The sequence below is a fragment of the Salvia miltiorrhiza genome, chromosome 2 (assembly GCF_028751815.1).
Source record: "Salvia miltiorrhiza cultivar Shanhuang (shh) chromosome 2, IMPLAD_Smil_shh, whole genome shotgun sequence".
Taxonomy (NCBI): Eukaryota; Viridiplantae; Streptophyta; class Magnoliopsida; order Lamiales; family Lamiaceae; genus Salvia; species Salvia miltiorrhiza.
In genome coordinates this window covers 58,745,514-58,767,489 of record NC_080388.1, presented here as the reverse complement: position 1 = coordinate 58,767,489, position 21,976 = coordinate 58,745,514, and the positions used below count along the sequence as shown (strand labels likewise).

Genomic DNA, 21,976 nt, shown 5'->3' with positions numbered 1-21,976 from the left:
GTATCTTTTAATTCCTCACTATTATATAATTTTTAATTTTATTTGTTTGGGGGGAAACTAGTATATAAATATTGAATCATTGGTAAAGCATCTTCTGTTTTTACAGCTGTGCTTTATAAATTCACACCAGACAAATCTGGGTAACATACAGGGTAATTAATTTTTTCACCTACATGTTATTTTCTTAATTATTTAATTTGTTGTTGGGTCTGGAATCAATATAAATGTCTAGAATCACTCAGAATATCTATTCTGAAAACTAATTTATGCCTATCCGAAGACGTGGAATTCTCATATAGACATGATACTGTATGATAATTGATAAACATGAATTTTCTACTTCAAGATTTCGAAAGTGTTTCAGTATCTGCTTAATTTATAGCAATGTGGAGTGATCCTAAAACCATTTTACAGCTTTACACATAAGATCCTCCCCTTGGTTATCTATAAATGTGAAATCTTACCTCATATATATTCACAAAAGGGAATTGAATTATAGATTTAAAATAAAATCAATCACCTGTTTGTGTAAAAAGAGTGTAGGCCAGCAAGATAAATAAAGGTATGGCTGGAAATTGCAGAAGAAGAGGAGGAAGATATAAGGATTTAGAGACATCTCAAGAGACAATACATAATTACTCACCACCACTATTATGCCTCTTGCCCCTGGCCTATTGGTTGGAGGGAAGCGCCTTACCAATATATCTCATTTGAAAGTAAACGTCTCGGCTGATTCGGCATCTTCTAGAGATGGAACTGAAGTGATCTCGACTTCTTTGTGGTCAAGTGTAAACAGATAAAATTGAAAAGAGTTACTCTACTCCAACAACACAACTTTAAGTAGGAATAGCCTTCTCTAAGCTTGCCATGTACGTCAAATATATGCTCCACAAGAACGCGCATGAACTATTCATTAAGGGCTGCACAAGTGAGATGAAATAACCATATCAATCAAATGTTTCATAAGCATATTAGAATTTACTACTAAGAGGGAAGAAGATGTGAGACTATTAATAAACCTGAGACCCATTCAACTGTGTATGTATACTGTAATATGTAATAGAGCATCAACCATGACATCGATGTACCTGTAGATGGACAGGGATGACTCTGTATGTCAAGAAGTCACACAGAGGCCAGTACATAAGACCGTTTAGCAAAGTCGGAATCAAGTCTCGCTTCAATCTGGCAGCAATCTCATTCCCGTTTTCTCCTGAACATGGAAAAAGAATAATATCTCAAAGCTCCAATCAAGCATGCGGAAAGTGAGCGAGAAAGGAACTGATGAAGCAACAACCCAAAAGCCATCACTAAAAAAAGTCTTGCGATCTACGATGCGCTGAACATGACAAAGGACATGTATCGAGTGGTCTCCGTATCTTGATAAAGATTCTTCTAACCTTTTTCTTGGCAACCCTCATTTTTTTTTGGAACAATATGTGATTGACGAAACTGGTACATATTTTGCACAAGATTGATAATTTCTTCAGCGATCCGTAATTCATAGAGACATTTGAAGAAAGGTTGGCAATTCTGATCATGATAGTATAAGAATTTGTTTCTCAGAAAGCTAGTTAAATTACTTGAGAGGAATCCAAATTGTAGCCTCCCTAAAAATGGACTCTACTATTAATATGTAAAGAACATAAAAACCTTTTTGTCAAGAATTGATGTAAGTACGCATTTGGATAGATCAATTTGGAGGGTGCATAAAATCCATAACAGTCCAATGAGGTGATTGGATGAGTTCATCCTATGATGGATCGGAAATCTGTCACTCTTATTTCAAATACCCTTAAAGTGATCTCATGGATTTGAATCCACTCAATGCGGCACATTTGAAATTTTTTCCTTTATCAATTCCCAAAAGAAAAATAAAAATGTTGCAAATCGATTGAAGGATTTAGATGACAGACTGGAATCCATTATTACAATTTCATTGGGTAGCTTGGATATTCATTCTTCAATAACAATGAATTCATATAAGTCTCAGCTCCAAAGATTTTTGACTGATTCTGCTGGACTTGAAATCCACTGTATATGTACTAATTTGAAATAAGTTCCCATCCTCCAATCAAATGTCACCTAAGAGAAAGTGATGGATCCGATTTCATGTTTCCGTCTTACTACAAAAGTAAAATTAAGCTAGCGGATAACCCTAGGAAAATTTTAGACTACAATACCAGCATTCGCATCAGTGCTCTTCAACTGGAGTCACCAACCTAGAATAGTCTAACATCAACAAACTGATTATCCAACTAGGTTATGAGCATTTAACTGAAGTTTGTGAACAAGTTTGACTACTGCGGACACTTTTCCTGAGCCATAGCATAAAATCCTATAACATCAAGGAAAGCTATCTTGTGAAGCAAAAAAGGCTAAAAAATTCCAAATGAAGGAGCTAGCTAGGATTGTTAATGACGTTGAAAACACGGGTATCAGAGAAAGCTTGAGTCTACTGTAGAGAAGTCACTCAAATCTAAAAATGGTTTGGTGAAATTCTTTTATTTGACAAGCAAGATGTTAAGATGTTTGCTTATAAACAATGTTATGGCACTGGGAGGAAAAAAAATTATGGCATTTGAAGCACACATATCATTTATGCAGAGCAAAATTTATGCAAATCAACAGATTGGATTAATTGCTATTCCAGGCTAGAGGGTTACTACTCTCTCTTTGCTCCTTCACCTACTTCAAGTTTCCCATCCTTGTATTATAGTCAATATTACCTGACATTCTTTCTTCCTTCTCTTTTCCCTCCATGTCATGTGTCGTGTTATGTCAAACATGATAACTTGTTTCACTTCACTTTAAGTTGGTGCCTGAATATTTACAGTTCATTTGTTTGCTTTCTGTATGTTGCATAAGTTCATTGCCATCCAAATTCCTAATTTTTTCTACCTCATTAAGGAGAAACTATCAAGATAGCTCGTCACAAAAACATCCATGTAATTGTATGAGGAGCTAAGAATATGTTGAGGGCACTAACTGAATTGATAGTGAATCGTGACAAAGTGTGACACAAACGATGGAAAAAGTCAGCAGCTTTAGTTTCAAGACTGCTAAACTTAGGTCATTATGATTGCATTCTCTGAGAAAGAGAAGTGAAATTAACACAATCATGATACTGAAGTTACAAAAGCCCTCTTCTTTAATATTTCTAGTGCTGACTTGTCAGGTTGGAAAGTCCGTTCATGGCAGATATATATATATATATTCCACTAAAACCTAAGAACTATGGATTCTTCATATTTTAAGCTGGATGATGAGCAGAAAAATTACTAACTCAGTACTTGGATAACAACTTTATCTGAAAATAGCATGGTAACATGTGGAGCTGCAGCCAAAGCACTCTGTTACGCTATTCAGCTGAGTTCAGTAACCGTAATTTCGAACTGCAGATATTGAAGCAAGAGGGTTCTGAAATCACGATCACAATTCGAAGCATAGAAAGAATGTATACCTTGAGCGGCTGCATTATAAGAGAAGAATGTGCCATTGATCACTGGCGCATAAGCAATCTGTCCCATTGCTAGTTTCTTCAATGTGGATATCAGATCACGCTTTGGTAATACTCTTGCTACATAGTTAAACCAAAAATGCTGTGACGGACCTAAAATAAACAGCCCAAATGCAGCAATCCTCAGTGTCCTTATCGGATCCCAAGTACCGTTGGCCTCCATTGTACATACCTGATCAATTACAAATTAAGCAACTGTAGCATTAATAATCAAAATATTCGTAATAACCAACAAAAAAATGGCAAGCCATCAATTACCAATGTATGACAGTATGTAGTAAAGGCAAGTTATCAGACAATCTTGCAAAATTGAGGCTGCAAGAAACATCATTTATGTCCCACAAAACAAAATTAGTCCTACATCCTTCCAGATATCGACATATTTAGTTCTTGAGTTAAAATACAAAAATTCAGCATATCCATTCAAACACCTATACGTACAGTGAATCGTTCTATTGTACAATTGGTTCATGTATTTAATTGATCCAAAATTAGGGATTTGATGGACTGAACTCATACCTAACACCACCGCCTTGTTATGAACTTATGAGAATCTTGTTGGTCTGCGAGTGAATCTTGGATTTACAGTTTTCCGTACAGACTTAACCAGTTAAATATATATTAAGTATAGTTAAAAAACCTAGTGATTGTATTCATATAATAAAAAGTAAACTAATTCCAAAAGCAAGAGTTTAACTGATCAAATGCAAAATGTTGCTTATCGACAAATCCTGTTAAAAAATCCTCAATGTAAATTGACCTTGGAAGATGCAGCAGAATAAAATCCACAGTAGCACAAAAGAATATCTAAAACAATCGCACAGGTCCGAATCACGCGAGATGGAAAAAGCAAGTAACAGCCAAAAACCAAAACACAATATAATCACATAACACATTAAATTAATGGCGTTAACTCGAATTACTAAGATCGAAGCTGAATTACCTGTGAGGTAGTGTCAGCCGCCGCGTAAATAAGGGCGGACGACAGACTCTTGGTCAGAATTGGATGCGACTCCAACTTGCCCAAATACCAGCTCAGCAACCCCATACTAGAACCCGATGATTTGAATGAGAAAAAGCGGCGGAATATCGTGAAGGAAGGGGAAATGCGATTCGGAGTTTCAGAAACAGAGGTTTTTCTGGTGAAGTGGTGGGGGCGGCGGAATGGAGCGTAGGCTCTGCATTGTTGATTGTACGAAGCAGCAAAACGGCGGCGGAGCGCGGTGGCGGTGAAATCGGTAGCAAAATGAAATCTCATTGTTGAGGGGTTTGTTTGTGAAATCCCTATTCCAAAGAGGAATGGTGGAAGAGTGAGAGTGTCTGTGGAAGAGGGTGCACTACTTTAGCTTGGCGGTTGCAACTGAAATACTCCTACTATTGTTTGCTGACGATGACTTACATTTTACATTTTTAATTATCAGTAAAATACTTACTTATGAATTATCTATATTATATTATAAAAGGGAAGAGCATGTAAATAAATTCAATTACTACTACTAATAATAATAATAATTTATATTCTGATCAGACAAAAAAAGTTAAAGATGAAAATAAAATAAATTTATTAAAGAAAAATGAGAGATATTTTATTAAAAAAATTAATCTTTAAACAAATATAACTTTTATATTTTAAATCAAATATTTATATAAAATAAAACTTTCACTGTGATCTTTAATTTGACATGCATATTAAATATTTTATAATTAATTAAATTTTATAATTTTTAAAAGAAATAAATAAAAAATTAAGAATATAAAAATTAAAATTATATATATATATGTGTGTGTGTAATAATAATAATAATAATAATAATAATAATAATAATAATAATAATAAAATCTTCATTTTTATCGTAACTAAACAACTGACACCAAACTTTGAAATTGATTTCAATTTTTTTTTTTGGTAATGAAATTGATTTAAAAATTGAAATTTTTACTTTTTAAGAGTATATTATAGATTAAATAGTTATTTATACTTCTACTCCATAATTTATAAATACTCAAGGGCTTACTTCCCCCTTTCATCTTCAATGCCAGCAGAAGCATACGAGCTCGTAAATTCAGAGACAAAAGAAAGAGACGTCTTTTTTCGAAATTATGCTTAAACTTTTTCTCCGTTGAGAAGGCCGGATTTTCGAAATCGGAAGTGTTTTGATTGAAAATCAATTTTCAAGAATCAAGATCCTCGTTTTTTCTCCTTTTTTTGTGGGTTTTGTTTTTGTTTGGTCAAGCCATTTTCCTCCCAGCAAATTTCTTCCGGGTGAAGCACCAAATTGCGAATCAGACAAAGAATTGTTGCAGAGAGGCATAACTGGGAATCAATTCCGATGGACCCTAACATCATGAAATTCCTTGAAGAAGACAAGGTTAGTTCCCCGCCATAATGATGTACTCATACAGTCTTTACCAAGTTATGCTCTCTGATTCGGGCCCGTTGTAGAATGTTATTTTTCATCTGCATTTCCATCTTCTTTGTATGAATATTTGAGTTTTTGTCATTTTGATTCTACGATATAATTTGGTAGGATGAAACTATGCATTCAGGTGCAGATGTGGAGGCCTTCACAGCAGAATTGAACAGAGACATTGAAGGGAATACTTCGATACAGGAGGATCCCTCTGATTCCAACGCCGGTAATTATTCACTTTAGTTGTTTTGTTGAACTTGTGAATTGATGTCAATTTCATTGTGGTTCTGTTATGTCTTGCTGGCTTAGATGTTTTATAAAGTTCATCCTTTGGTTGTTAAGACAGAGCGTAATTGGGGCGGGGTTTGGATATTTTCAAGAAAAGAAAGAAATATTATGATGTGGATTTGTGCAATTTCCTCTATAGGCTGCAATTTTATGGTTTTAGGGTCTATAATCGAGACAAAGTGAGGTACAATGAACATTTGATGATGTTGTTTCTTTTTAGTTTAAGTAAATTATGTGGAACACTTCAGTGAAATAAATTTTCATGACATATTTTGTCATTATGGTTTGGTACTTGTTACATCGTCCATCATCCTTTCTGATTAGAACAGTGCGTTATGTAACCTATACATTTTTCTCATAACTACTTTAATGAGTTTAATGCTAAAACTATTCTGAATGAGAGGTTATAACTAGTTTGTTGTGCAAGCTAGTTTTATCTATTTATAGCTAAGCATGAAGGATTATTGAGAGTTATGATTGAAGACAAAGTGCCTGTTTTTTCAGTCCAAAAAAGTGTGGTATATGACTGTTAGTTTTATTTATTTATTTTTACCTTTTTCATTATTGATAACCTTCTAACAAAATTTACTAATTTTCCTCTTCCATGCAATTTAAATATTCCAGCAGCCTTGTCTCAAGGAAGCAGTTATATGACAGGTCAGTTTCTTCCACAGTGGCACACGTCCAGTCATGATGGGATTACTAATTTCCAAAGTGGGCAAGATATTGCGACCGTGGGGGAAAAAGACCAGCATTCTTCTGAATTGGAGCTGCATAGACATGACTCAGACTCCCAGAATAGGAAAGAGGATGATAGCTCCTCCCATGAGCCTAATGCCAACCAGCAGGATGAACAGAACACCTTCCCCTTACCCCAAACAGCGAGCGGGCAACCATCCGGAGAGCTGGATCACGAAGCAAAGCCAGATAAAGAATTGCAGATGAACAAATTACAGAATATTAGCCAACATCCATCAATGGCAGTGGGGTCAAATGACCAACAGCCCCTGTCAATGGAATTTAGTGATCAACAGATTTTGCCAGCAGGTAAAGGAAATCCACAGACAAGTATGGGAATCAATGTCATGCCTCCGTTGAATCAGCAAACTACAGGAATGCCAATTACTAGCCAACAAGCAATTACCTCAGGGATGAGTAATCCACAGACCATGACGAGCAGTAATCAACAGTCTGTTACTGCGTTGAAATTGAACAAACAAGTTCCCTTTGGCATGTTGCTTCCTATCATACAACCCCAACTTGACAAGGACAGAGCTATGCAACTTCACACTCTTTACTTTTTGAACTGAAGGTAGTCTAATTGCTTGTTACTAGTGAAGAATAGTTTATCCTTCCAGAATAACCAAATCATATTAGTTTTATCCTGACAACAATATATCCGCTTCCAGAAAAATGAGATCTCTAAAGATGGATTTGTCCGGCACATGAGAAGTATTGTCGGAGACCAGATGTTAAAAATGGCAGTGTACAAACTGCAGACTCAGGTATGTTATGAGCATCATGCCATATAATGCATTCATGGTTGTTTTGAATCCTTGAAATGGAGTCTGATCTACTGCAAAAATGAAAATCAGGCTGTTAGGAACTCACAAGCTTCTCAAGCTGCTCCCAATCAATTTCAATCGCAGCCTCAGGCCTCTGGACGGCAGATGCCTTCAGGTGGTGCAAATCCCTCTCTTAACCTAGCCAGTCAAAAAGTTTCTTCAGACACCACCTCTAATGCTAAATCTCCTGTTCGCTTGTTTGTAGCACAACTGCCAACAGATTTGAGCAATTCAATAAGCGACAATAATGCAGCAAAATCACGTGAGGTGGAGAGGCAAGCAGATTCACATGGAGCACAAGTAGGCCAGATGTCAACTTCCATTTCAGGTGCTTTAAGTCATGAGAGGAAGCATCCTGCATTTCCAGCACAGGGGCTTAATAAGCAGCAGCATATGCAATTCTCACAGACATCCTTTCCAACATATGGAGGTGCTGGGAGTGGTTACCCACCTTTCCCACCAACTTGTGCTGCTTCTTCCACACCTATCCGACCACAGTCGCATGATTCTCAGATGAGGCAGGCTCCATCTCATCCAAATATCGCTGTTAATCACTTGGGGCCAACATCCCGGCCCATGAATGTGACAAACATGTCTACATTTGATAGGCCTCATTCGCTTACTGATCCAAAGAAAATTCCAGCTGGAAGTTTGCCTCACATGAATAGCAACCCAATGCTGCAACAAAGTCAAGTCCAGTGGCCATCATCCACCAGCAAAGAGCAGAAAACTTCTATTTCATCATCCGCTGGTCATGTTAAGCAGGAACCATCGGATCAGTTAAATGAACAACACAAATCCCAGTTGTCTGCCTCACATGGATTATCTTCTTTGACTCCTGCACCTAGTAAACTGGGCAGTGCTGCTTCTGGGAATATGAATTTGAAGGATGAATCTTTTGAGATGCAGTCATCAAGAACAGGACTCACAGCACCCGCAACTCTGTTGCCATCGAGCTCAGTTTCCTCTCCAAGTCCCAGCATGACGGAGACCAACATTATGGTATTTTGAGGATCTCTGGTTCTTCTGTTGCGTCTCCCTTCATGCTTGGCTTCAGACTAGGTTAATGTGATTCCTATTTTGTGCACATGTCATGTATAAGGCATCCATGAAAACTGGGGGCTGTGAACTTCTGATGCGCCCTCTACAAGCCATGATACGGATGGAAAAATATCTGCTGATTTTAGCTCTCTGGTAACTTAGTAGATGTAAACATTGGCCTCTGGGAATTGATCTTAAGTATTTTGCTTTGGTAACTATCTGTTTGGAGGAATAGTGGAAAAAGATGCTCTCTTCAATAGTACCCCAAGAGTATTGTTGAATTTAGTTTGCTGCTGATTTTCATAGTAACTAGTGGTTTATCTAGTGAGTTTGAGTTCATTTAATAGTATACCTGGTTGTTGCATATCATTTTTCCTTCCATGTCTTCCCTATATTTTGCTATTGTATTGTTTTTTGCTGCTTTATTATCTATCTCCATCTGTTTTGATAAGATTAAAATGTAAATTCTTAGAGAGTTCCTTGTTTTGACTCCTCACTGAAGATTAGATGACCTCTTTAGAGAAATAGAATGTAAAGCACTTTTAGGAGAAGAATTCTGTTGAGATTTAACTTGTATTTGTTACTTATCCTGATGTAGTTTCTCATTTGGGTAATTTAGAAACTCCTGTGACTTAAAGCATTTCAGGCTTGTTATATATTTTTCTTTAAAATATTATTATATATTTCATCTTTTATATTGTTTCTTTCTCATCTTGTCAGTCAAGCTCTCGGATGCCTTCTCTTACAACTCCTGTTGGTCCTGGAAATAATTCCAAGGCTCCCCCAAAAAAGCCTCTGGTTGGCCAGAAGAAGCCAATGGAAGCTCCTGGTTCTTCACCTCCATCAAGGTGATGCGATTTAGTTTCATGGATCAACAAATTTGTTGGTTGAAATACTTGAACATATTGTTCTTTAGTTAACAATGAATTCTCATAAACATATTCCGACAGTAAGAAGCGAAAAAGTGTCTGGATCCTTTGTTGATCAAAGCATTGAGCATCTCAACGATGTGACTGCAGTGAGCGGAGTTAATCTCAGGGTAACCCTCCTTCAACCTCAACATGATCATACTTGAAACACAATTATGTTTATATTCGTCCCTCTCCCTTGTTTTTGCCTGTAGTCCTTGGACATTAAATCGGTGGCTAGCATCTAGGAATGGAATCGGATAGGAATAGAATGAGTTTGGGAATTGAGTGATGAAAGGAAAATAATGAAATAATTCATATGGTTGGTGTCTATAAAGAATGCAGTATGAATGAAATTTTAACTTTATTTCTTTTGAGTTGAATGGATTGTAATTTCTTAATTGATTTCATTACCACAACTGATTTTTAGTGATTAAACGTAGATGTTGGATAAAATTTATCTTATATAATCAAATATGCTTTGCTACTTGCATTGAAATACATAAAAAGGAGGAGGAGGAACAACTATTTTCTGGATCCAAGGAAGACAGCCGCGTTTCAGAGGCGTCTCGACGGGTTGTTCAAGAAGAAGAAGAGAAATTGATATTGCAGAAAATGATGGTGGAGATAAGTTAGTATTTCCTAAGTGGCCATACTTTGCTTGTTTTCGTGAGATTCATTCTCATTTTTTGCATCATTTAGGTTAATTAATTTGTGATCTGTATGATTCCTGACAGTGGCAAAATGTGGTTTAAAGAATATGAGTAATGACGTGGAGCGATGCTTGTCCTTGGTAAGATTCTGATATCTGCATTATGCTGTAAATGTGAATTTCCTATATTTTAATATAATCACCATGCGGCACTACAAGTTATTTTACTATGTTGAAATAGTTTTCCTAGGCAGTCTGTAAAGCTTCTACTCCCTGTCTTTATCGTAAGAATTGTGATTTGTTTGACTCTGAAGGATGTCAGAACTAGAGGAATATTTTCCAATCTCTTCCATCATTTACTATTTCACAATTTTTCCTTGACAAATTTTGCAGAAGCATCAGTTAACTATTTAATTTATTTTTGTGAAATATTGCCTTTTAGTGCGCAGAAGAGAGAATGCGTGGACTCATATCTAATATAATCAGACTTTCAAAACAGGTACTTTCCATGCTTCACTTTTTATGATGTGCCTTCCCCCCCCCCCCATTATATGTCTGGAGCGAAGTATGCATCATCAGAAATATTTATCTGCCTGATTTCTTGTCAATTTTGCAGCGAGTCGATGTGGAGAAGCCAAGGCACAAGACTATTATAACCTCCGATGTTCGACAACAGATTATGGCCATAAATTCCAGAGCTCGTGAAGATTGGGAGAAAAAGCTGGCTGAAACTGAAAAGTCCCAGAAACTGAGTGAAGTAAACATCAAGTCTTACCATTTTCAGTTTATGTGATCTCTGTAGAATTTGTGTGAACTTTGTATCTTGATTTCGTTAATTTGCAGTCTGAAGGTAGTACAGGAGCTGATGCTGATAAGGAGAAGGATGAAAGTCGTGGAAAATCAGTGAAGGTATCGATACTGAAATTCCTCTAATGCTGCATATGATGTGTAATAGCATTAATTGAAGCCCTATCTTGTTTTTCAGGTTAACAAAGAGGAAGATGATAAAATGCGTGCGACAGCTGCAAATGTTGCTGTTCGAGCTGCTACTGGAGTGGGTGATATTACATCAAGATGGCAATTAATGATTGAGGCCAAGCAGAAACAGGGAGGAACCGACATATCATCAGGTCCTCAGACTAACAAAGACGTGGGACGAAAGCCTATAGCAACCTCTACAAGAAACACAAGGGAAAATCAAGAATCCGAAAAGCCGGATTCTTCTGTTTCTCTTACAACTCCTGGTAAGTTGGTAATAACAAGTAGTTAAAGTAACTCCTTACAGCTTGCTGGTACAGTGCTACTTAGAATCTTAACTTATGAGCCTCCACTAGAAAATCTAGAGGAACTTGCATTTGAAAAAAAAAACTGCACAAGTTATGTGGTTTCCTTAGCATCTTTGGCTATGTGCTCATTTTGACTCTCTTATGTTATAGATATAAATTTGACTCTTCCTACCATTAGGTTGTCAGAAAGTAGTGCTTGCACTTTACCTGTGCACTAGTTTTGCTAAAATGAAGAGAAAAGATTCACGTAGCATCCAGGAAACATATTGATATCTTCCCGAACTGGTGTGATACTGCGTTTTCTCTACTGAAGCCTCTGCAAAGAAAAATACTTGTGATGTATGAATTTCGTTATATTTGTTTGTCTTATTGTCACCTTCCATGAAAATTGGATGTATTAGATTTAGACACCTCAGGCTTGTGTTGTTGGATATTTGCATAGAGCATCGATCAGAAAAGTGGGACGAAATCAAGTTGTTGAGCATTTCAGTGAGGGATGTGATTGCTGTATTAGAAAGAGAGCCTCAAATGTCGAAATCCACACTGCTCTACCGCACCGATGCTGTCAGCGAATAATCCAACGAGCACGGCCACCTTCAGTTGGCAAGACGCCATTTTTTGGAGTTTCACTTGCATAGATGCTCCTCCATATCACCACTTCTTGTACATCTCGTTTCTCATCAATTTCTGTCTCAATCCTTATAGCTTAGATTTCTTAAATTATACTCACATGTTATATTTGTGTACTTTATGTAGTTGTTTAACCATTGAGTGGTTGAATATATTTAATATAAAGGCCAAATATCACTTCAAATTTCAAACTATTTTCACTTTATAAAGTATCCTGAATCATCAAAAATATCCTACACTCAATTTTGGTTACTAATGCTGATGTGGCTTATTGGATATTCAGATGTCATTGTGTATTTACAAATATATTTTTTAACTACATGTCACTAATTGAGTCGTTTTTCGCCATCTTAATTATTTTTTGAACCACTCTCAATTTAACAATTCCAAATATAAAATCTACTCTGTTTATTGCTTATGTGGCAATACCGTGTATAATGTATAATTTATGCGAGTTTTGAGAATTAATAATTATTTACTTAAAAATTAAAAATAAACCCTCATAATGAAACACTAATTAATAAAATAATAATATATGCAATCAACAATTGTAATAAAGAAACCTAAAAGTTGTAAGAATCAAATAATCATCTCCGATTAAAAATGATAAACTTAAAAAATAAATAAATAAAGAAAAGAAAGAAAAAAGAAACACCAAAACATAGAATTACAAAAATAATTACTCCTCCCTCAAAAATATAACTCCAACTCGGCCCAGACCATAAAATTGATGTATTCAAATTATACAAATCAATTTCTGATGGTCGTAGCTTTAAACTCTTTCTTCCCTTTCTTCGACTCAATGTGAAAAGAGATGAGCAGAAGTCTTGTTGATCTGGTTCGTACGAGAGCATTTGCAGCTTCTCTGATTCCTCCATTCCCTCTTTTCTCTTCCTACTTCCACAACGATTGGAGGCCCTCTCAACCCAAGCAGCCCAGTATAGATTTCAGTTGTGTTAAACAATTAGATGATGCTATTCACTTGTTTCACAAAATGCTGAGAATGCGGCCGCACCCATCAGTTGTCGATTTCACGAAACTGTTGAATTCCGTCGTGAAAATGAAGCACTACTCCGTCGCCCTCAACCTGTTCGACGAAATGCGCCAGAGCGGCGCCCCGGTGAATGAGTACACATTGAGCATCGCTATCAATTGCTATTGTCTTCTGAGACGTGTAGACTTTGGTTTTGCTATATTGGGCGTCTTCTTCAAGAGCTGCCACGAGCCAAATGTCGCTGCATTCTGCACCCTCATCAAAGGCCTCTTTTTGGGTGATAAGGCCGATGAGGCCGTGAAATTGTTTGAAAAGCTTTTACGTTTTAGAATATGCGAGCCTAATCATGTTATGATTCTGACCATGATAGACGGGCTTTGCAAAGCTAAGCGAATTGCTGCTGCTAATGATTTGCTTCGTAGATTAGAAACAAGTAGGTGGTGGCCTAATGTTAAGGCTTATAGCGCGTTGCTTGACGGCTTATGCAAGGGTGGAATGGTTGATGATGCCCTCCAACTTCTATCGAGGATGATTCATGAGGGTGTTCCAATTGATGTTGTCACATATAACTCGATGATTAAGGGGTTGTGCGATGTTGGTAGGATGAAGGACGCGAGGGATCTGTTGAATGAGATAGCGGCTTCTAATATATCTTTGGATGTCGTTACTTTCAGTATAGTGATTGATGCGTTGTGCAGGGAAGGAAAGATGAAAGAGGCCGAGGATGAATTAGGAGTTATGTTGGGACGGAATATCCTTCCCAACATTTTCGTTTATAGCGCATTGATGGATGGATATTGTTTGCGAGGGGAAATGAGCAGGGCTCGAGAAATATTTGATTCCATAGTAGAGAAGGGCCTTAAACCCGATATTATATGCTATAGCAGCTTAATAAATGGATACTGCAAAACGGGGAGAGTGGATGAAGCTTGGCTTCTCTTCCTCGAAGTTCCTTGTAAAGGTTTGGAGCATAATACCTATACTTACAATACCATGATACACGGGTTATTTAGTAAAGATAAGTTTGCTGACGGGTGGAAGCTTTTCAAGGACATGGAAGCTCAACGAGTGAATCGTGACTTGTACACTTTTAATATCCTGTTGGACGGGTTGTGCAGGAACGGGGAGACTGACAAAGCTCTTTTGTTACTGCGCATGATGGAAGTGAAAGGAGTTAATCCTGACATAGTCTCGTATGGGGCTTACATTAATGGATTATGCAAGAATGGAGAACTTGATGTTGCAAGAGATCTTTTCGACCAACTTCCTTCTAGAGGCTTGCAACCCGATGTTCGCATGTATAACATGATCATCGGTTCACTTTGTCGAGAAGGGTCGATGGAGGAGGCAAAACGTTTGCTTGTAGAGATGGAGAACCGTGGTTATGTGCCCAATAGGGTGACATACAACATTGTTGTGCAGAGTTTGTTAAAGAAAAATGAGCTTCATAAGGTTGTACCTTTCCTGGAAGAAATTTATCAAAAGGGATTCTCAGCAGGTTCCGATTCACAAAGTGAAGATGATTTGCTAATGCTTCTGAAATTGATGAAGAATGTTTTGCTCATGGAAAATGTATCATAGTCCATTTTGTATCATACTACCTTATATTCAATTTTGAAGGTCCATTTTTTGAAGAACAAATTTGGGTTTTGATGATGCATTCAAGAACCCGATTTCGATGTAGCTTAAAAAAGTTGAGATAAATAATTCCATCACACAATATGTATAGCTAATTAATGCAAGACTACCATTTAAAAACAAGGAGAACAGTTATTTTTCTCTCTGATTTTTTGATCAAAAGTTGTTGTTGTTCTTTTTTTTTCCTTATGCATTTAATTTCTTGAAACAAAAATCCCTTCTTTAAACATGTTGCTTCAGATGAATCTAATCTGATTAAGTACAGATTTTAAAAGGTCTAAAATTAGATATATGTTACAGTTATGTTTAGATGTAAATACGTCATTAAGTTGGTTTCAAAAAAAAAAAAATACGCCATTAAGCTAAAATTTTGGACTCCTTTTTGCCAGTTAGAGGGGCAATTGATACGAAGCGACGTATTCTCAGATGTTCAAGTTCGTACTCAAATAGTAGAAAATATGGTTTCAAAAAAGTCGAAAATTTAATCTTTTTACAATTTCACTAGTTTTTAATGGGTTAATAATTGTCAACTATGTACGAATTTTCACCATTTCGCAATTTTAACACAATTTTTGATAAAATAAAAATTCAGTTTTTTTTTCTTCAATTTGTTGCAAAATTAACATCTCATTTTTGTCTTCGAAAAATTGACATATCCATCATAATACTCATCGAATCAAAATATTGAAGTCGTGCAACCGCAATTTGGTGAAGCCAACTCCAGGAAAACATGCCACATCAACTTTTTAATTTTAATAAAAATTGAAAGGGAGTGAAACAATAGTAGTAACATTTTAAAGATTATGTTAAAAGCTAAAAGTCCAAAATAAATGTAAGTTCATGCATTATAAATTATTTTTAGGATGCATTTACTTTGATGGAAAATGAGATAAAAAGTATATTTTCACAAATTTTTCATCATTTTCACATGTTTTTATGATGAATTTTTTTTTTCCGGACAAGATGAAATATTTTCTCAGGCAACCCCTCTAAACTCATTTTCTCTCCAATGTTGGATAATATTAGGGGTGTAAAATCAGGTACCGCGAGTACCCTACCCGCAAATTACGGGTACCGCGGGACAAAATGACAAAATACCCTACCCTCACTCGTCCCGCGGGCACTGTGCGGGTACCCTCACACCTGCAGCAGGTAATTTTTTGGTGGATTTTAATTTTGCAGGTACTTTGTCCCGCTGGAGGGTATTTTTGTCCCGCAATTTATGGGTACCCTCTTTATCCGCGGGTATTTTATCCCTCATTTCACAAAAAATTACATGTTCTCTATAGTGTGCTCCCAAATTCTCCTGACTGTGCTGGCGAGAGCGTCGTTTGGACTCTTCGCACAAATAAATTTATAAGTTCCTATTGCCCACGACGGGCATAGCCAGCGGTAGGTCTATGGTCGATCTCACAAGGAGTTGGTGTAACTTGTTTCTTTGTCACGGTAATAAAAAAGAAATGGGAATGGGTGGACGTGTCGTCCTGGTCACGAGAGACTTGGTCTCAAGGGACAGTAACTTGGTCAAGAAGACAACAGAGAAAAGTAAAGTGAAATACTAAGCAAGAAAGTGATCAGTATAAAAAGACAATCTAGGCAAGGCAATGAATCAGCAAACATGAACTCGATCTGTCCTTGGTCAAGATACTCACTACAGTGTGTGTCCACCAGTTGTAAACCCCTAATGGCATGTACCCCCTTGTCACATGTCACGTGCACTTCCATTCTTGGTTCAATTTGTCTTTACGGTTTAAAGACATGCAAGGGACACCCTATGCAAGCTAACTTACTTGACTAACCACTCACGAGGGACACCTCAGTAAGTGCAATCACCCAAGCAGCATTATGCCCTAGACAAACCTGGTATTGACACAGGTACAACTTAGTCTACTTCAACCTCCCGTGCGCACGATACTCTCGAGACGCAAAGTGATTATGCACACCCTCTAACCTCGATTTATTGGTGATCTAAGTCTACCTAATTAATTAACAGCCTATTAACTAATCAAGATAAATTAGACCTTTTTGGAATCAAGCCAACCACTTCGGGAACACACATGCAGATCCTCACGCCCAAAATAACCTCACGATTTTAAGAGTTCATATTCATGTCATCATACCCAACCCATATTATAAAACTTAGCTAGACATAAAGTAAAGAACAAAAATGAAAATAATGATTGAAGACATAGTTAAATTGAAAATAAACTTACGATTAAATGGAAAATAGTGCACGATAGACTCCAACGTCGTCGAAAAATAACATATAAAACTAAAGTACTTGCCCCAAAGGGACTTAACGAAAAATAAAAGCTAAAACTAAAGTAGCGATGCGTAGAGGTTGATTATGGTTGAAAAGATGTGTTATTGATCCCCTTGGTCGTGCACATGCCTTAGGTATTTATAGGAGAAGACTGAAGTAGGCTGCATGTTGGGGTCCCGGAGGGTTGACTGAATAGGTGTATGGGGGGAGAAGGAATACACCTATAGGCTATTTTCCACATAACAAAACAAACCAACCAAATTTTAGTTAGAAAATTGGTCCAACACTGATACTGAATTGACTCTAGTAATTTGACATCAGTCAAGCATTGAGCTTAACTGATATCCAAGAAAAGCTTCAGTCTAGAGTTTGTAAATAGAGTAGAGTTATTGATCTCACTGACTATCAGTTGAATGATCAGTCAGACTAATAACTCAATAGCGGAAATTTAAGCTTTATGTGAATAACCTTACTCTTTACTTCAGTCCGATGGAGAAACTCGACTAGTACTTGATTTGAAACTTCAGTTTGACGATGACATGTAATGCTTGAGTATCTCTGACTGGTGACTGATGAATTTTAGTCAGGGTGCGTCCTTCGGTGATCCAGTACAATATGTTTCAGTTGTGCTGCCTTCAGTCTTCAGTTGTTTGATCATCAGTCTAAACTAGTGAGGACTAAAACATTTAAGTCCTTAAGAGAAATATAATAAAGATAAGCTTTCTAATAGTTTTGGTATCATCAAAACCAGGAGGTTGGATATCTTTTTGTGTCCCAACACTACAAGTCTTGGGCTGGCTGCTAGGGTTTGATAACTTTCCTTGTAGAGCAGTCAGTGCTATCTCGCCCAGCATCTCCTAGATTTCTTTCCATACATGATTCTGTTATCCTGCCCAAATCCTTTCCTTATCGGGAACAGATTCTTGTTGATCTTCTCAGCTCCAAGAAAGGAAACAAATCCCTCTTATCCTCGTCCGTAATTTGGTCAGATTCGGCCACGTCACCGTTTTGCCCATTATAACTCTTTCTGTTCTCCTTCTTCTACAGTCTTCCATCTTCACTATGGTCAACTTCCTTCTTGTGCAAGACACCTTCGAAGCTTTCAAGTCTGAGCGGTACTATGGTAGGTAGATGTCTCACTCTTCTCTTCTCCATCAGTTGTACTCCATTCGACTCGTGAGTTTTGAGTCATCTTGCCCAGGATGCCATCGTATCTCAGTTTCTTCATTTTTCTCATAAATCAGCTTCATCTTGTCCATGTCCACCACTTTCTGCCCTGTTCCATCAGTGTGTCCTCCCAGACACAAAATAAAGTGAAAAATGACTCAATCTAGACCTAAACACGACATAAAAAGCACAAAACTTAGGCTTCGTCATGTGCCTCTAAACTCTGCTCTCTATAGTGTGAGTCGTGACTAGGGCTAGTGGAATGGAGTTATTTTTCTATTTGATTTTCTAAAAATTAATAATTATAAAAAATATTTTATTTAATTAAAATTTAATGCGGGTACCCGCACAATTTTTGGAAAAACAATACCCGCACTCGACTGTCATCGTTGATTTTGCGGGTATCGGGGCGGGTGGGGGTATACCCGATACCCGTAACCCGAATGTACACCCCTAGATAATATTATCCTAAGGTAGGGGTGTGAAAAAATATTTTTCAATATTTTCTCATCTTTTCATCTCTAGTAAACATATGATAAAAATGGAGAAAATGATAATATTTTCTAATATTTTCTTATCCATCATTTGTTAATAAAAATTTTACAACCAAAGTAAACACATCCTTAATAATAAAGGAAAAGTGTCCTTATTATGAATATGTGCAGCCCAATACTGATATCGGGCCTTCATTGCAAAAGGCCCAAGGCCGTAGCTGAGAGCCTATATTCTATAAAACGCACCATTTAATTTGATATGTATATCTAATATTTTATAATTAAATAAAGCGCATGTTTTTTTTAAAGAAAAAGACAAAAATGAGAATGAAAAAGAAAAGGTAAAAAAGAAATAAAGATCATTTATGGCAAATTTTCATTTTGAAAGAGAGAACTATTATTGAAAATATAGAAATGAAATAATAAATAATTATTAAAGAAAATAAATACCTCATCCGTCTTATTATAAATGTCCTACTTCCTCCGTTCCAATAGTAATGTCCCACTTTCTTTAATGGGGCGTCCTAATACAAATGTCGCATTTTATTTTTGGCAATATATTCTCTCTCTATACCTAATATTTAAATAATTTTCATCAACCCACTTTATCTACTTTTACATATTTCTTAATCTCCGTGCCCAAAAGTTATGAGACACTACTATTGGGTCGGAGGGAGTATTACTTTTGGACACAGAGATTAAGAAATATATAATTAGTAGATAAAGTGGGTTGATGCAAATTATTTAAATATGGGTTATCGGTGTATAAATACACCAAATTTAGACGAACTATGGTTTTTAACCTAAACTTTAAAAGGTGTCAAAAAAATATACCAACTTATTGGTTGTAGTAATTTTAACATGAATTCTATTTACTTTCAAAGATTTAATTCGAGACGAACCAAAGTAAATGTCTTATAATTTAGGGTTATTGGTGTATAAATACACCAAATTTAGACCAATTTTGATTTTTAACATGGACTTTAAAAAGTGTAAAAAGAATAATACACCAATTTATTGATTGTGGTAATTTTAACATGAATTCTATTTACTTTCATAGATACAATTCGATACGAACCAAAATAAATGTCTTATAATTTAATATAATTCGGCAATTCAAATTCGTATTAAAATTACTACAATACGAGTTGTTCACATCAACATTTCAACATATTAAGTAATCTTTAATTTGACCGAAAATAGAATTCGTATTAAAATTACTGCAATCAATAAGTTGGTGTATTTTATTTTATTTTTTTGACATTTTTTAAAGTTCATGTTAAAAATCAAAATTGATCCAAAATTGATGTATTTATATGCCAATAACCCTTCTTTACATACCCTAATGTTGATATGTTTGCTTGGCTTTTGTGAACTTACACATTTGACCGATTTGATAGCTATCAGTCTGAAAAAGTCAACGATTTGACAACTATCAGTCAACAGTACATCTAACTGGTGGGTGTGGCTAGATCATCTGACTGCTCGGACGGTCAGATCATTTCACCGGGCGGTTAGATGATCTGGTCAAATCGTTGACTTTTTCAAACTGATAGCTGCCAACTCGATTAAATGTGTAAGACTTTTATGAAAAATCAAGCAAATTCATCATCATCAAAGGATAAAATATGTTCGTCACTTATTAAATTTGGGCATAAAATGCTTAAATTTATAAAGTAGAACATTTTTAACATACAATTTAAGGAATAAGGTACCTATTAACGCTTACAGGTACAATGATACTACTTTCTATTTATGATGGGGGGATTTTTAAAGATGTGATCTTGGGTACACCGGGTGTACTGTACACCCGGGTTGACCCGTTGACGACGGCTGCACTTCAGATTTTAAGCGAAGTTTTGGTTTCAGCCAACGTACAAATTAAATTTATAACCTTACCTAAGACAGACGTAGTGCCTAGTGAAAGCAATGGTCGATCCATCAGGGAGTTGGTGCATCTTGTCTCTTGTCACGAACAAAAAATAAGAAAATGGTGGGGTGGACTATCGTCCTAGTCACGAGGCACCTCTCGAGACTAAACTCAACTTGACTCGAAATAACGAAAATAAACTGAAAACACTAAACAGAAATATTAGTAATAAAAGGCAATATGGTCAAGACGTCAAATCTGTGGATAATCTCTTACACTCGCTCCTTAGTTAAGATGTTAATTACAATATTGTATCTACCAGTTATAACTTACCAATGGTTTGTGCCCGCATTCTCACTTGTCACGTGCACTTCCATTGTCTAAGAAAATCTATCATTAAATGTGTTCAAGGTAAGGGACACTCTAACCATGCAATAAGATACCTCAGAGCATGCAATTAAACCGAGAAGCATTTAGCCCTTTATAGACCCGATATTAAACTTAGGCAGACCGTGGTCTACTTCAACCTCCTGTGCCCGCAAATACTCTCAAGACGCACAATGATCGTACACACCCTATAATCTTGATTTATTAGTGATCTAAGTTTACTCAATTAATTAATGGCATGTTAACTAATCAAGTCGATTTAGACACTTGGTTATAATGTCCAGCACTTCGGGAACACAACATGCAATTATTTAAGCGCACAATTAGACTTCACGAGTTTATAAGTTCATATCCACATCATCTATGCCTTGCCCAGATCGATAAACTTAGCTAAACATAAAGTAAATTGTGAAAACGAAAGATAAATAAGACATGAAAATAAAATAAAGTAAACTTACTTAATACGGGAAAAATAGGCAGGATGTTATGCTGCCAACATAAAGCATAAACTAAACGTCTTGCCCAAACGGGACTTTAACTACTAAAATGCAGAAAAGTATTGTTTTTGGTACTCGCCCTACTCCTTTCACTACCAAAATTCCACACCCAAAATTCGACCCTAGAAATGAAAAGGGAACAAGTATTTATAAGAATCCAGCCATTCAGGTGTGGGCCGAAGGCCAACACGCAGCTAGGATTTCGGAAGAGTTCGACTCTAGTTGGAGTGTTCAGGTTGCCCTAGATAGAGTCTTCTAGCTTGAGGACTCTTCCTTGGATATCTCCGCCCTTGATCCGTACATATCTTGAAGCTTCATGCATATCCACTCCGCATATGGGAAAAGAATATTCTTGTATCTTATCT

General features: G+C 36.5%; 2 protein-coding genes and 1 pseudogene across 2 annotated transcripts; 2 read left to right on the top strand and 1 right to left on the bottom strand.

Moving 5' to 3' along the window:
• Positions 1 to 472: 472 nt before the first annotated feature.
• Positions 473 to 4,903, bottom strand: LOC131010669 (uncharacterized). Its single transcript, XM_057938304.1, has 4 exons — positions 4,464 to 4,903; positions 3,464 to 3,692; positions 1,089 to 1,213; positions 473 to 920 (listed from the first exon to the last, which is right to left on the bottom strand). Exons 1-4 carry the CDS (start codon positions 4,776 to 4,778, stop codon positions 837 to 839), a joined length of 753 nt encoding a protein of 250 aa, XP_057794287.1. The 5' UTR covers positions 4,779 to 4,903; the 3' UTR covers positions 473 to 836.
• Positions 4,904 to 5,528: 625 nt separating this feature from the next.
• Positions 5,529 to 12,485, top strand: LOC131010668 (transcription initiation factor TFIID subunit 4b-like; annotated as a pseudogene).
• A 131-nt stretch (positions 12,486 to 12,616) lies between these two features.
• On the top strand, positions 12,617 to 14,936 carry LOC131010665 (putative pentatricopeptide repeat-containing protein At1g12700, mitochondrial). The gene has a single exon (XM_057938302.1). The coding sequence runs from the start codon at positions 13,116 to 13,118 to the stop codon at positions 14,874 to 14,876; it is 1,761 nt and encodes a 586-aa protein (XP_057794285.1). The 5' UTR covers positions 12,617 to 13,115; the 3' UTR covers positions 14,877 to 14,936.
• The last annotated feature ends 7,040 nt before the right edge of the window (positions 14,937 to 21,976 follow it).